Genomic DNA, 13,429 nt, shown 5'->3' with positions numbered 1-13,429 from the left:
AGTCGCTGATTTTGTTAGGTTGGTATAGCAGTAAGTTTTCTTACCATAGCAATAACATGGCTTCTTATAACTAGGTTGGTATAGCAGTGAGTATTTTTGTCATACTTGAATACTTTTAATACTTTAATAATTTTCTTTGAAATGGCGAACATACAAAGTAGGTATTTTAAGCCAAGTATAATAATAGTTATAGCAATAATATGGCTTCTTATGGACACCCACCTCACGCAAACATGGCGGCTGGCGACACGCATCTTTGACATTCAGTGCTACCTCCAGTTAGAATTATAGCTCAGTGTAACGATCCTATCTCCCTCCCTTTAGAAACATCACAGCTCCTTTGATGAAAATGAAATGGAAACAACGCTTGCGCCAACAATCGTCTGCTCCGTTATACACTTCTGTCTGCTGTGCACTATGTTACAACAGATTTCAGGTCCAACAGCTGGGGAACGATGACGATATAATGCTTAGTACACTGTGATTGAGTGATAACCATGGTAACTTTAGTAAGGCTGTGATTGGCCAATGAGTAGGCCTAAATATGACGACTTGTTGAATTTGTGTATGAATTGAAGAGAAACCTATTAAAGAACAAGAACAAAGAAAGAGAACAACAATATTGTTCTCGTTACATCCTTTTTTAAGAGTGTTTTAATTATCTCTAAATATAATTTACACTTTTTTATTACTTATCTATCAATTCCTATGCTGTGATACAGCACCTATCGGTAGCCTCTGTCTATCATGAGCAGTACCTTATAACACTTTCTAAAGGTTCCTTTAATATTTACGTTATTTATAGCAATGCAATGTTTGCATGCAATGTTTGATTAGTTGAGTTTGAGTTAGCTACAATTTTAAACGTTGCCGTTTGTACAACTGAACAAAGATAAATGATTTGAAATTTACAATAATAATGATTGTGCAATATTGAATTTCGTTTATAAAAATGTAAATCGTGACGTTAATGGCTGTTTACAGTGTTTTAATGAGTTTGTCATCTGTTTTTATACTATATTGGATTAACCGTATTTTTCATTCCCCCCCTCTCACTATTAACTCAGGTAATCGAGTATCTACACAATAGTGTAAAGTATTGTAGCCTATGCTACTTGCTACTTGATTGTATTTTAACGAGCTTTATGTCAACAAAGCGTCCTGCTGTGTTTAGTCGCGGTGTAGCTGGACGTGTCTGTACCACGCGTTATCTTACCTATCACAGCAGTTGAGCCATCCCGTGCGCTCCAGATCTCACGTCTTGCTAATCTTAAATAATAACTTTCTACACGAATCCTAAACTATCCTAAAATCCTATTTTAACTAATTTAATTCAATAATATAACTATTGTCATTAATTAATCGACTTTCTATCTGGCGACTTCGTAATGTATTTTGGATTGTCGTCACATTGAACACTGTTGCAACTAACTTTAGCCCCCCCCCCCCAATTGAATTTTTCAGCCCCCCCCAAGAATTTCAATGACGCAGTCTGCGTCACGGCCCCCCCTTGTGGGCACCCCTGGATATAAAACTATAAAATAACGCATATTTGAAACAAATAAATTACGTCAATATATAATAGCATGTTGTGTAATGGCTGATTAATTGTTTGTTTCCAAAATCCTGTCGTCTGCTGAGCTGTGCATAAACAACTTGTTAATGCTATTAGTCTGTGGTAACAGGTGTAAAATTTAATTGATGTAAACCACTGTCTAATCCAAACCATGGATATCGATGTTAGAGAAACATCGACAGCTGACAATCGATGGCAAAACCATCGATCTCTTGTACCGTCGATGTTTCTTCAGTGAATTGAGATTGAGACACATCGAACATTGATGTCGAATAGTGTAAATAGTCATTAGTCAATGATATCGCCCTTAGTCATAGCTTTCAAATAGTTCCAGTTCCAGATATAACCTAATCCTAGTGTTGTGTCGTGTGGACGTCGGCTCAGTCTAGTCCAGTGGAAGAGTGGAGGTGAAGGGTGGAAGAAGTTGTAATGTTGTGATTCATGAAAATGACAAAGACTCAATGAATTTTTTCTTATGTGATAGTTAATTCATCCAATAAAAATGAGCAGGTAAGGTACTGGCATTGTAGTTATAATGTATATTAACTAAGCGAGCTTTTAAATTTAGAAATATTTATCAATATATGATTGAGTAGTTAAATAAATGGAAGGGTTATTTTGCTATTGACAACCTGCTTTAAATTCCTAGTCAAAGTAGGAAAGGATAAGCACATTAAAATATAATCAGATATTAGAATTTGAAATAATGAAATTGTTAATATCTGTTTTGTGATAAAAAAAGCAGATTGGTATTTGTGAGATTTATAATATTTTATTTGAAAAATTATTATAATGACCCATTTAGGTAATATCTTTTTAATTCTCTCTCAACATGATGTCTGGTTGCAGTCATGCCTCTTAGAAATGTTATTGTAAATTAAGAAGGAAAACACTTGTTGTGCTCAGCGGGGGCAATGAGGGGGGGAGGGTACAAAGACCAAAGCCCCTCCCATTGGACCCTGGAACAATAAATATGTAAACATACATTTTGTCCTAAAAAACGTAACAGAGGTTTTTGTTGCAGTTCTAGATGTTAAAAATTACTTTAGAAAATATCGCTTTTTGAAGTCACCAAATGGCTTTAAAACACAAAATTTTCAGGGGACGACCCCTGAGCCCCCCCCCCTTATTTCTTGGGGGTCGTAGGATACCCCCAGGTAGCTCCCCATTGACAAGGTCCTGGAACCACCACTGGGTGCTAAATGTTCTATGATCTCAAGTCTATTTGATGCCCTTCAGTAATAGATGTGAATTTAAAATACTTAACAAGGCGGTATTATGTTGAAACTCTTGATGTTAGAAATTATTTGTTCATGTGGTCCTAATCCAACCAGAGGGAGTTAAATGTTAAAAATTCAGTAAAGAAGTTGGAAATTTGTGTGGTGTGCAGGTTTGTTGTCATGAGGCTATGTCTGTATGGAAACAAAAGGGGCACTAGTTTAGTTCAACTAAATTCAGGGTGTTCTAAAATGTTTACAATCCTTACAGCAGCATAAAAACTTCAACAGTTTTGTATGATGGTTGACGAAACTGTGACAAAAACTCTGCATTTGTCATAAGGCCTTCATCACTGCCTCCGGATAGTTCTGTCGTGTCCGCCGTACAACCTGTGTCGGTTTGTCCTGTGTATTAATGTGGCCCGGCCTACCGTCTTTTAAATGTATTTAAATTGTGTTTTAATTGTGAACTGTATTTACGTTTTGATGAAGACTTCCGTCGGATTTATTTATGACTAACTCCAATTTTACGTTGACAAGGATTTGATAATGGGTCTTTGACCCGAATATAGTCATCCGTAGACTAATTTAAAGCTGAAGATGGACTAACGTATGTAACTTATTACACATATTCAAAAGTCAGTCTTGGTGGCAAACATCTATATATATAATACGCTAAGCCGATTTTTGTAAACAGAACTCCTCCCTCATTTTTGGACCGATTTTAATGATTAAAGTGTCAAAAAAATTGCCCTGATCTGTAGTTTTGCAAAGTGTTTTTCATTTTTTGAAATCTTTATTAGTTTGGGCAGGACCTTCCATCAAAGTTGGGATTTCTCCCATAAGATTAACATGGGGGAATCTAAATATTTAATTGGAAACTTTTTCTCCACTAATTTGAGAGAACGGCTGGGCGTAGAAACTTGGTAGGGGTGTCAAAAGAAAGGTCTTGGTCTGTAGATGAGATCTCAAAAGAAAAACGAAGTAAATTCCATTAGGGCTCTGCATCAGAAGCCTTTAAAGATCCCTCCACAGATTTGTTTACATTTTGGCCATGTAGATAATACTTTTAGCGAATTTCCCTATAGGGAAGTAGCTATTACCGTAGGTCTCATGGTAAGACCTAGGCCCGAGACCGATTTACTTTTCCATTTTGATGTCCCCAGAGCCCAAAAACACCATTCGTTTAAATTTTTATATATGTATATATATATATATGTGTCCATCCGCACGATAACTTGAGTAATTTTTGTCCGATTTTGATAAAATTTGGTATGAAGGTGTAAGGCGGGATAAACTTGAATGAGTTCGCGAACCAGCATGATCGGACTATGGTAACGGGGGTTTACGGGGGGTTTTATGGGGTAAAAATAGGTTTTTCCCATTTTTGACCCAAAAAACATAAAATTTAGCAATTTCTTTCCAAACCATTTTGTAGAGCTTAAAAAAACAAATAATTTTATCGTATTATTCTAGACAGATCAACATAAGATCATAATATTATTGTCATACATGTTTACTATCATTGGAAAAATCTTCGATTGTGTAATACGATACAAAATAATACAAGTGCAGAAGTGTCTTATTAGCTTTAACAGTAACCCCACAACCAATTTCTCAAACCTATGTTAGAGGGTTATTCATTGACTCAGAAGTACGATATGAACTGACGAGACGTGACGAAGGAAAAATCAAACTTACACCGTAACGGATGGACCTCCCTTTGAAGTTAGAACGTGTCTTCTCAACAAACAGATATTTTTTCTCAAATAAAATATTAGATTAATCTATTACACTGATGAAATCGTGGAAGTTTTTAACTACAAAAGATCCACCAATATGATTTTAATACTATTTAAAGTTCTTCCAAAAGAAGAGATACCAGTTAACATACTAATAATAACTCAGATGAAGTACGGTATGGGAAATATTTTATTCATTGAATGATCAACCATATTTGGTAACTAACGCAATTAATATCATTATTGCTTTTACACGTATTACTCTTTAAACAATGCTAAATGCTCAAAATATGTATAATTTCACTCAATTTATCGCAGTTAAAGATGAATTAGCGTAAGCCTTGAAAGTAACCGTCGATTTCGACGTGTTTCACCTAGTGTTTAAATAATATCTAATGCCAACCTTTTGTTAGAGAGCATCATTAATTGATTGCCCAATTATAAAACATATTGGTCCATAATTGGCCTTATGGGACCAGCAACCTTTAAATTTATAGGTGACCACTGGCATAGTGTCTAGCTATCCAGACGATTACTACTGTAGTTGGAACTATGAAATGGTGAAAAGTGAGTCAGCACATAATGCCTCAGTTTATTGAATGGTTATTAATTGAGGGTAATAATTAAGTGAGATAACTGTTCTGTATCAGGAACAATACTCTTTATCTTCCTACAGTCATGAGTTATCGGAACGTTAAAACCGACAGTTTGAGATCTCTGTAAACTGAAATAGCTCTTTTATTTCAACCATTGACTAACTCAAAAATATAAAAAAACAGAAATCAGAATAATCAACCATTATTTTAGAGATGGATTTTATAAATACAGTAAAATAACGTAAACACCCCTCAGCAGCAAACCTGAAGATTAAGCAAATTTTCATCCTTATTGGATTTTCTCTTCAATATTTTCTTTGATAATGTCACATTTATTCCCTTTTAAACCAAATAACATTAGGATTAACAAGTACTTTACTTAGGTTTGCTGCCAAAGAGAAAGTAATAAGGTGTGATTTTTTGGTGAAATGTTGCTAGATTAGATGAAATTCTATGTTTTGAGGACCAAAATTAGGAATAACGAATATTTTCACCCAATACGGTATTCATTATTAAACCCAGTTCCCAAAGTCCAATCGTGCTGGTTTTCAAACTCCGTAGAATAAAAGTAGATTGAGGCGTTTGTTGTTTGTACCAAATTTTGTCAAATAAGTTAAAGGAGCAAATGGAAACATATATGAATTTGAACGGATGGTGATGTTTTGGCCTCCGGGGACATCAAAACAAAAAAGTATATCAGTCCTGGGTCCAGGTCTTACCATGAGACCTAGGGTATAGGAAATTTGCCAAGAGATGGTCCTAGAACAGCCTCAGTCCAGTGCGGTTTAGGCTCCCTGGAATGAAACATCACAAAACACCAGGAACAGTTGTGGATCGTGGATTCCTATGAACTGAAATAGCTCTTTAAAACTAACCATTGTTAACCAACAATTATTTGCCAGGAAGACCAAATTGTATCCTCTTTAATTCTAAGGTCTTTAATTTGGGGACATTCTCACAACCCTCTATTTCATGTTGGGGCAAGGTCACTTTAAAATGCATCCTTGTAATCATTAGAGTTATAAAATTGTGTTGATTCTTATACTATAACAACTTAAGCCATTCTCAGATAATCTTCTCGTCCTCAGCTGATAACTTGGCCTTTACTTCCTTTACTCCACAGACAAACATTACATAGAGGGAAATGACTAAAAGAATACGGTGTTGATACTAAACTAAAAATGTGAAGATTGATGTTTTAATTTATTTACTCAGCCTTATCAATTGAAAGATAAGTTTTGTTTACCTGATAAGATTATAATAAAGTAGGCTGACTCAGCTAAGATTAGTTTCTTTGTTGTTTGAATGTAAACTTAACCCTTAATGCAGACTACTTCATCTTTGTGATTGACAGTACAACATTTTAAATAATTGTTCTTATAAAATTGTTTATCATGACTAAGGTATGCAAGTTATATTAGTTTCAGCTTCTAGAACCTTGTAGAAATGCTATCTCAATGTCAGAATTATTTTGAGATCATTTATTAGGTCATAGGGTTAGCGTTATTATCCCTTTGGCGAATTTGTATACCTTAAATCCCTTCAGAAGACAGGAACAGGACAAAAACTGGGCCAACACTGCAAGTATATCCCATGTCTTGCTTTACTGAACACACCACTTAAAAGTGAAAATGTGTAATGAATAATTTTATAAAATGATTAATTCGTTTCCTAAGAATTCTGTATTCTAGGTTATCTCATAAGACAAACAATCGTATGTCTGTCCCGTTACTCGGTAGAATTGAACTGTCGGTTCATAATTCAAGACCGCCTATTAACATGGGACAGAAACACAATCTTTTGTCTTATGATGACTTAGAATGCAGAAGGCCAATGTTTTTTCCAAGATAAGAAATAAATTGAATTTTCAAATTATTGATTACATTTACACTTTTAAATGTTGTATTCAGAGATGTGTGACTTATGGGTTTTACCTGCAAGGCCAACCCAGCGTCCTGTTGTCCTATGACAGCTTGTCCTTGCCTCAAGACCCGAGACCATTTATAACAAATACATGACTAAGAGTGTGAATGTGAAAGCATATGCAAAAAAAGTACAGGGCTCTTTAAATCAGAGGTGTTTCAGGCACTTATAGGTTAGACAGAGAACTATTTGGTTCCTTTAAGTTTCGTATCCAACAATTATTTTTGCTTATTGAGAAGTGCCTTAGGAGAGAATTTGTCGACAAAAGTGGTTTTGGTAGTTGTCAACTGTGATTGAAAAAAATATTTGTATGTACAGTTGAACCTCTTTAATCCGAACATCCACTAATCCGAACACCTCATTGCTGTACTCTATACACAGTACAGAAGTTCTATATTGTATACTGTATTTAATGTACGGTACTGTTTATTCACTATGATTACTACAGTAATGTATTATATAAACACTGTATTTTACTTTATAAACTATTTTTTTACTTTTCCCGTAACAATTACGATCCATTTTAACCACCTTTTAGCTAAGCTATTGTTATGTAAAGACAACAATATGTTCTGTAATCCAAACTATTCAATAGTCCAAACTACCCCCGGTCCCAATTAGTTCGGATTAAAGAGCTTCTACTGTACTTGAAACTTTAAGGATTGGTCGCAAAATTGGCCATAATTTCATAGCTGTAGCTACATTACTTAATTATACTTGATCTATACAATATATTGTATTTTTTAGGAACGACGGAAAAGGTGGCCTTCTTACAGCATTCAAAAGAGGGGACATTGAACAAGTTTTGAAACTTTCTGGAGACATCCCAGATTCTGCCAAGGTCAACATCCCACACATAGTTGTACAGTACAAAGTATTCAATGGTAATGCAACTCCACTTACATTGGCAATCCAAAGCGGAAACTACCATCTCTGTCGTCTGCTAGTTGAGGACGGACACTCACTTAATGGAGAATCTGAAAAGTATTTCCGCCTGCATCCACTCAGTTTGGCTTTGCACTTTAAACATTCAGACATTGCAGAACTTCTTATAGAGTTTGGAGCAAATGTCAACTTGCTTAACAAGGACAAAAACACTTATCCTCTCTTTTGGGTGATTCATACGAAGCTACCTCCTCATATGATCGATGTAATCATAGCTGCAGGGTTTCCTGTGAATGCTCTAGTCATGAAGAAGGAAAGAATGACTGCAATACAATGTGCAGTATTAGAGAACAACCTTGAAGCTATTAAAACTTTGATCAAGTATCCATTGGATTTCAACCATTCAAACGCTTCTCGTGAAACCGCACTGGGTATTGCTATCAGAAGTAACTTCGTCGAGATTGTCAAGCTCCTGGTGGACAAGGGTGCGAGTCTGAACAGTAGGAATTCTGCGCTTTGTCCATTGTTCCTCGCAATCAGGTTTGAACACATCAAGATGGTGGAGCTTCTGCTTGATTTAGGAGCGAATTTGCAAGAAGGATGGGTCGAAGAAGAAATTGTTCCACCCTTACAATTTGCTATAAACTATTTAAACGTCGATATAGTAATGCTCCTAATAGCAAGAGGTGCAAACGTCAACGATAGAAATTGTCGCTCCGGGGAGACAGCCTTGCATGTCACTGCATCTTACATCGGACTCAAATACCAAGGGGAGACATTAAAAGCTGTACAATTGAAAATCGCAAAAGCATTAATAGGCAGAGGAGCTGATGTCAATGTCAAGGACATCATAGGTAGAACTCCTTTGGACGGTGCCATATGCGGGGAAAATACTGAACTCTGTAAACTACTGTTACGGGAGGGAGCAGAAGTACATGGAGATGGATGGATCAATGTCACCGGGAGTGGCAACAGATTTGAGTACATCTGCTGTGTTAAAGCATTCCAGTGTGCTGAGTTGATAAGTATGTGTTTAGATCGAGGAGGAGACTACAACTACAGAGATCACCACGGACTATCTCCGTATCACTGTGCCATGGCCAAACACAATCCTGACATGGTGAGGGCGTTCTGGCGACACGGATGTCCATACGACCTACCGGAGCTGAAACCAGGCAAGATGAAAGAGATGCTATGGTACAACCCCGACCCGAGAGATAAAAAACTCCTCTCAGTCCAGGCTGACTTCATGGATGGAATAAAAAACAATAGATTAGATTCCGTAGTAAACGCTATTCAGATGGGTGCAGAGCCTAAAGGCAGCAGTGTAAAAATACCATCTACTTTACATTATGTCGCAGCCAGTGGTAGTCATAGCATTGCTAAAACTCTTTTAGAACACGGGTTGGCGGTGAACAAAATCAACGTAATAGGACAAACACCTCTTTATGTAGCCGTTGAAAAGAAAAACTTGCAAATGTGTAAGGTGCTTTTACAAAACGGAGCTTGTTTCGATTACCGATGTAAAAAACTGCCCAAAAATCGAACAGTAAAAATCCTTGTAAAAGAGAGTGATCAACTTAGTCAGTTGTTTAGTCTGATTTATAAATGTTTCAAGCTAGCCAAGAAGGGAGATTTTAAAGTGTTAAAAGTACTTAACAAGTTAAAGAAGTCGGATGAGCAGGAAATGTTGCAAGTTTTGATGAACTGTGAGAACCAGAGAGGATTTACTCTACTGAATGTAACATTGGCACTGGGACATGTAGCCTTGGCTGGTGAGCTGATGCAGTTTCGATTGAACAACAAAGCACACAAACCCTCAGAGGTGTAGTTAAGAAACAAACATTGCAATAATATATTTGTGGTCACTGTGCAATATGCAAAACGCAGATGTATAGTCTCTAGCAATTTGTTATTGAAACATAATTGAACTATAAACACTTACTAAACAGAATTATGCAATATAGGCCTATAGAAATATTTTATGTAATGACTAATTCAATGTATGAATGGATTGTAAAGTTGAATATTCTTATGAAATTACAAGACAAATGCAATTTCACTGTAAGCTTAACGTGGCCCATTATAGCACAGGTAAACATTAGTGATATATCTGGTGGGAGAAGAAGCCTATGTTAATTTGTTTTAATGCTCTAATTTTGTAATGAAATACCAAATTAAATTACATGTTTTAGGATAATCTTTCTGTTATGTTTTGTGAAGTTTGTGTATCCATCTATTAGTTTCTGGGACTCTGACTAATTTTCTCTGCAGGCTAACTGAACTATATCCCATTTTTAAATAAGTTTTACATTAGTATAATACTCTTTTAATCTGCAGATTAGAAATAAAAAAAGGTCAATCAATAAAAAATAATGTAAGCAATCTTTAACTGTAAACACTACATGGTAAATATATACCTAACTGATTTATCAAATTTATTTATCTCTTACTTTTGCCCTTGACTTATAACACCCTGTATTTACACCACTAATAAGTCCAAAAAAGACAAGGGTCAGTTGATCTTTTCTTTTAGCGAATTTCTCATATAGGGAATAAGCTACAGTATTACCGTAGGTCTCATGGTAAGACCTGGACCCGGGACCGATTTCCTTTTTTGTTTTAAGGTCCCCAGAGGCCAAAAACACCATCCGTTCAAATTCATATATATTTATATGTTTATATATATATGTCTGTTAGCACGATAACTTGAACAAAAATTATCCGCCTACATTTATTTGAACGAGTTCGCGAACCAGCATGATCGGACCATGGGAACGGGGGTTTATAGGGGGTTTTATGGGGTAAAAATGGGGTTTTCCCTTTTTTGACCCTAAACTGATAAAATTTTTGAATTTCTTCCCCAACCATTTTGTAGAGCTTGAAAAAAGAAATAATTTAGTATATTGAAGCATTGTTGTATGCCTAAGGGTTACAAAGAAAATTCAAAAAAAGGCAAATTTAAAATTCCCATGTTATTCTTATGGAGAAAATGAAAACTGTTGTAGTTGACTTGTTAATGGATATATTTTGATCAAATTTGGCAAATTTATTTATTTCATCCTATACTATTGACGTTCGGTCAAAAAACACTGTTTACCTTCCCCGTAGCAGCAAACCTAAGCACTCGTTAAATCTAATGTTATTTAAATTGGGAATAAATATGTCTTATTTATGGAAATATTTTAGTAAAAATCAAAAATGTAATCAGACAAGTTGAAGTTCGCTTAGTCTGCAGGTTTGCTGCGGCGGGGGTATTTTAACAATAAAACCTGGTTAAAAAAAGTGTACCTCAGCATTAATATTAATAATAATTTAAACTGTGTCGACTAATGTAATAATTATAATTCATTTTTAAGGATGTCACGGATTGTCTGACAAGGTACGTTTTTACCATAATTAGTAATGTAATAAGCTAAAATATTCTCCGCAAATGTTCTTTATATTTTTCTCAAAATTTAGTAAAAGTTTTACTCTAGGGCAACATTACGTTACTTGACTCAATTGCATAGAGCACCCATGATTTCTCTATATTTTAACTAAGTGCAAGATTACTTTAATAATGATGGGCTTACCTGTAAAATTCACAAGACTTAAGATAAGTAATCTATAAAAATTAAGGGAAGGGGCAGGGGGGCTCAACAGAAATAGTTTTATGATCCAGAGGATCTTAGACATTTGACATAGAAACATTCAAATTGATTAAGTTAAGTAAAATGTTTGAAAAAGGGAAAAAAGTCAAATTTTGAATGGAATAACTTGATTGAGAATGCAATCAGTTATGTTTTTTTATTGAGTACCTATATGTTTGGGGTTTACTAATATATCTTATGTTTTTTTTATGTTATATTTTTTATAGCAAGATTTTTTGGATTTGGTTGGGCTATGAAAACAGTATTAAAACAGTGGTAACATCTAAAAAAAATAAGATAAGGAATAAGGTATGCATTGAAACAGAGGATATTTTTTATAAAAAGTATTATTTTGTAGATAAATTAACAAGACTAAAATTGTATACTAAACTTGTCTGAGGCGCCTTATTGAGTTAATTAAATAGTAACATTAAATTTAAAATTGAATCATAACTAGCAAACCCTCTCTCAACTTTTTTAAAAGTATTCACTATTATAAGTATGTAAAGTACAAGATGGTCATCAAGAATTAGTTAATCAGTTTTGTACAGTACCGGTACTAAATAGTAATAGTATTAATTTACATTTTGGCTGAAATCAATATGATTTAGAGAACCGAGCACAGGCTCTAATACTGGATCCAAAGTAGTAGACTTCACATTTCTGAAATCATCTTTAACATGTATAGTTCGGCTCATAATTATTGACATAAATATACACAAATGTGTATTTACAAAATTGCATAGTGAGTTTCTGGTGTATTGAAGTAGTCTGATTCCTAGCCCTATGTGCAATTCTTTGTGTTTTTATTTTTAATCCGGACATTCTACCCATTAAGGCCAGGCATACTGACTCGTGTAATGTTAAAATTACTTAGAAAATTACAAAACAAACATGATTTAACACCGTCAAGTTTAAATAATCCATGATAAAGCAACTAAAAGCTACACATACTTTGGCTTCAAAGTTAATTTTAGGGATGGACGGGTCCCGATTATCGGGACGGGATTACATTTGACTCGGGAATTTTTCGGGACGGGATTTGGTCCGATCGTCGGCGATTTTTCCGCTTCGCGAGTGCCGATAACGCCGTTATTGCGAGCGATAGGTCCGCGAACGCAGGAGACGAAGTCATTTCGACGATTACGCCGTGACCGCGGAGTCCTACCGACGACCGCGCCGTGACCGCGAGTCATACCGACATCGGGCCGTGACCGCGGAGTCCTACCGACGATCGCGCCGTGACCGCGAGTCATACCGACGATCGCTCCGTGACCACGGAGTCCTACCGACGATCGCGCCGTGACCGCGGAGTCCTACCGACGATCGCGCCGTGACCGCGAGTCATACCGACGATCGCGTTTTGACCGCGAGTCATGACGACGATCGCGCCGTGACCGTGGAGTCATACCGACGATAACCCCGTGACAGCGAGTCATGCTGACGATCGCGCCGTGACCGCGAGTCATACCGACGATCGCGTCGTGACCGCGAGTCATGACGATGATCGCGCCGTGACCGTGGAGTCATACCGACGATAACCCCGTGACCGCGGAGTCATACCGACGATCGCGCCGTGACCGCAAGTCATACCGACGATCGTGCCGTGACCGCGAGTCGTGACGACGATCGCGCCGTGACCGTGGAGTCATACCGACGATAACCCCGTGACCGCGAAGTCATACTGACAATCGCGCCGTGACCGCGAGTCATGACGACGATCGCGCCATGACCGTGAGTCATACAGACAATCACCTCGTGACCCGCGAGTCACAAGTTTCTATAGGTACCTGTAAATTGTTACCCATTTTTTGGTTTTTATAGATCAGTGCCACAATGGTAAAAATTGATTTCGTAT

At 36.5% G+C, this 13,429-nt stretch overlaps 1 protein-coding gene across 1 annotated transcript; it reads left to right on the top strand.

Moving 5' to 3' along the window:
* The first annotated feature begins 1,995 nt into the window (after nt 1-1,995).
* Nucleotides 1,996-10,341, top strand: LOC128999979 (ankyrin-1-like). The gene is made up of 2 exons (XM_054426806.1): nt 1,996-2,086; nt 7,802-10,341. The coding sequence occupies exons 1-2, from the start codon at nt 2,079-2,081 to the stop codon at nt 9,768-9,770; spliced, it is 1,977 nt and encodes a 658-aa protein (XP_054282781.1). The 5' UTR covers nt 1,996-2,078; the 3' UTR covers nt 9,771-10,341.
* The last annotated feature ends 3,088 nt before the right edge of the window (nt 10,342-13,429 follow it).

This window comes from Macrosteles quadrilineatus, unplaced genomic scaffold, assembly GCF_028750875.1.
Source record: "Macrosteles quadrilineatus isolate MER2022 unplaced genomic scaffold, UCM_ALF_1.0 Scaffold_8__2_contigs__length_117827958, whole genome shotgun sequence".
Lineage (NCBI taxonomy): Eukaryota > Metazoa > Arthropoda > Insecta > Hemiptera > Cicadellidae > Macrosteles > Macrosteles quadrilineatus.
The sequence above is the reverse complement of the archived record's forward strand: the minus strand, read 5'-3'. Positions and strand labels throughout refer to the sequence as shown.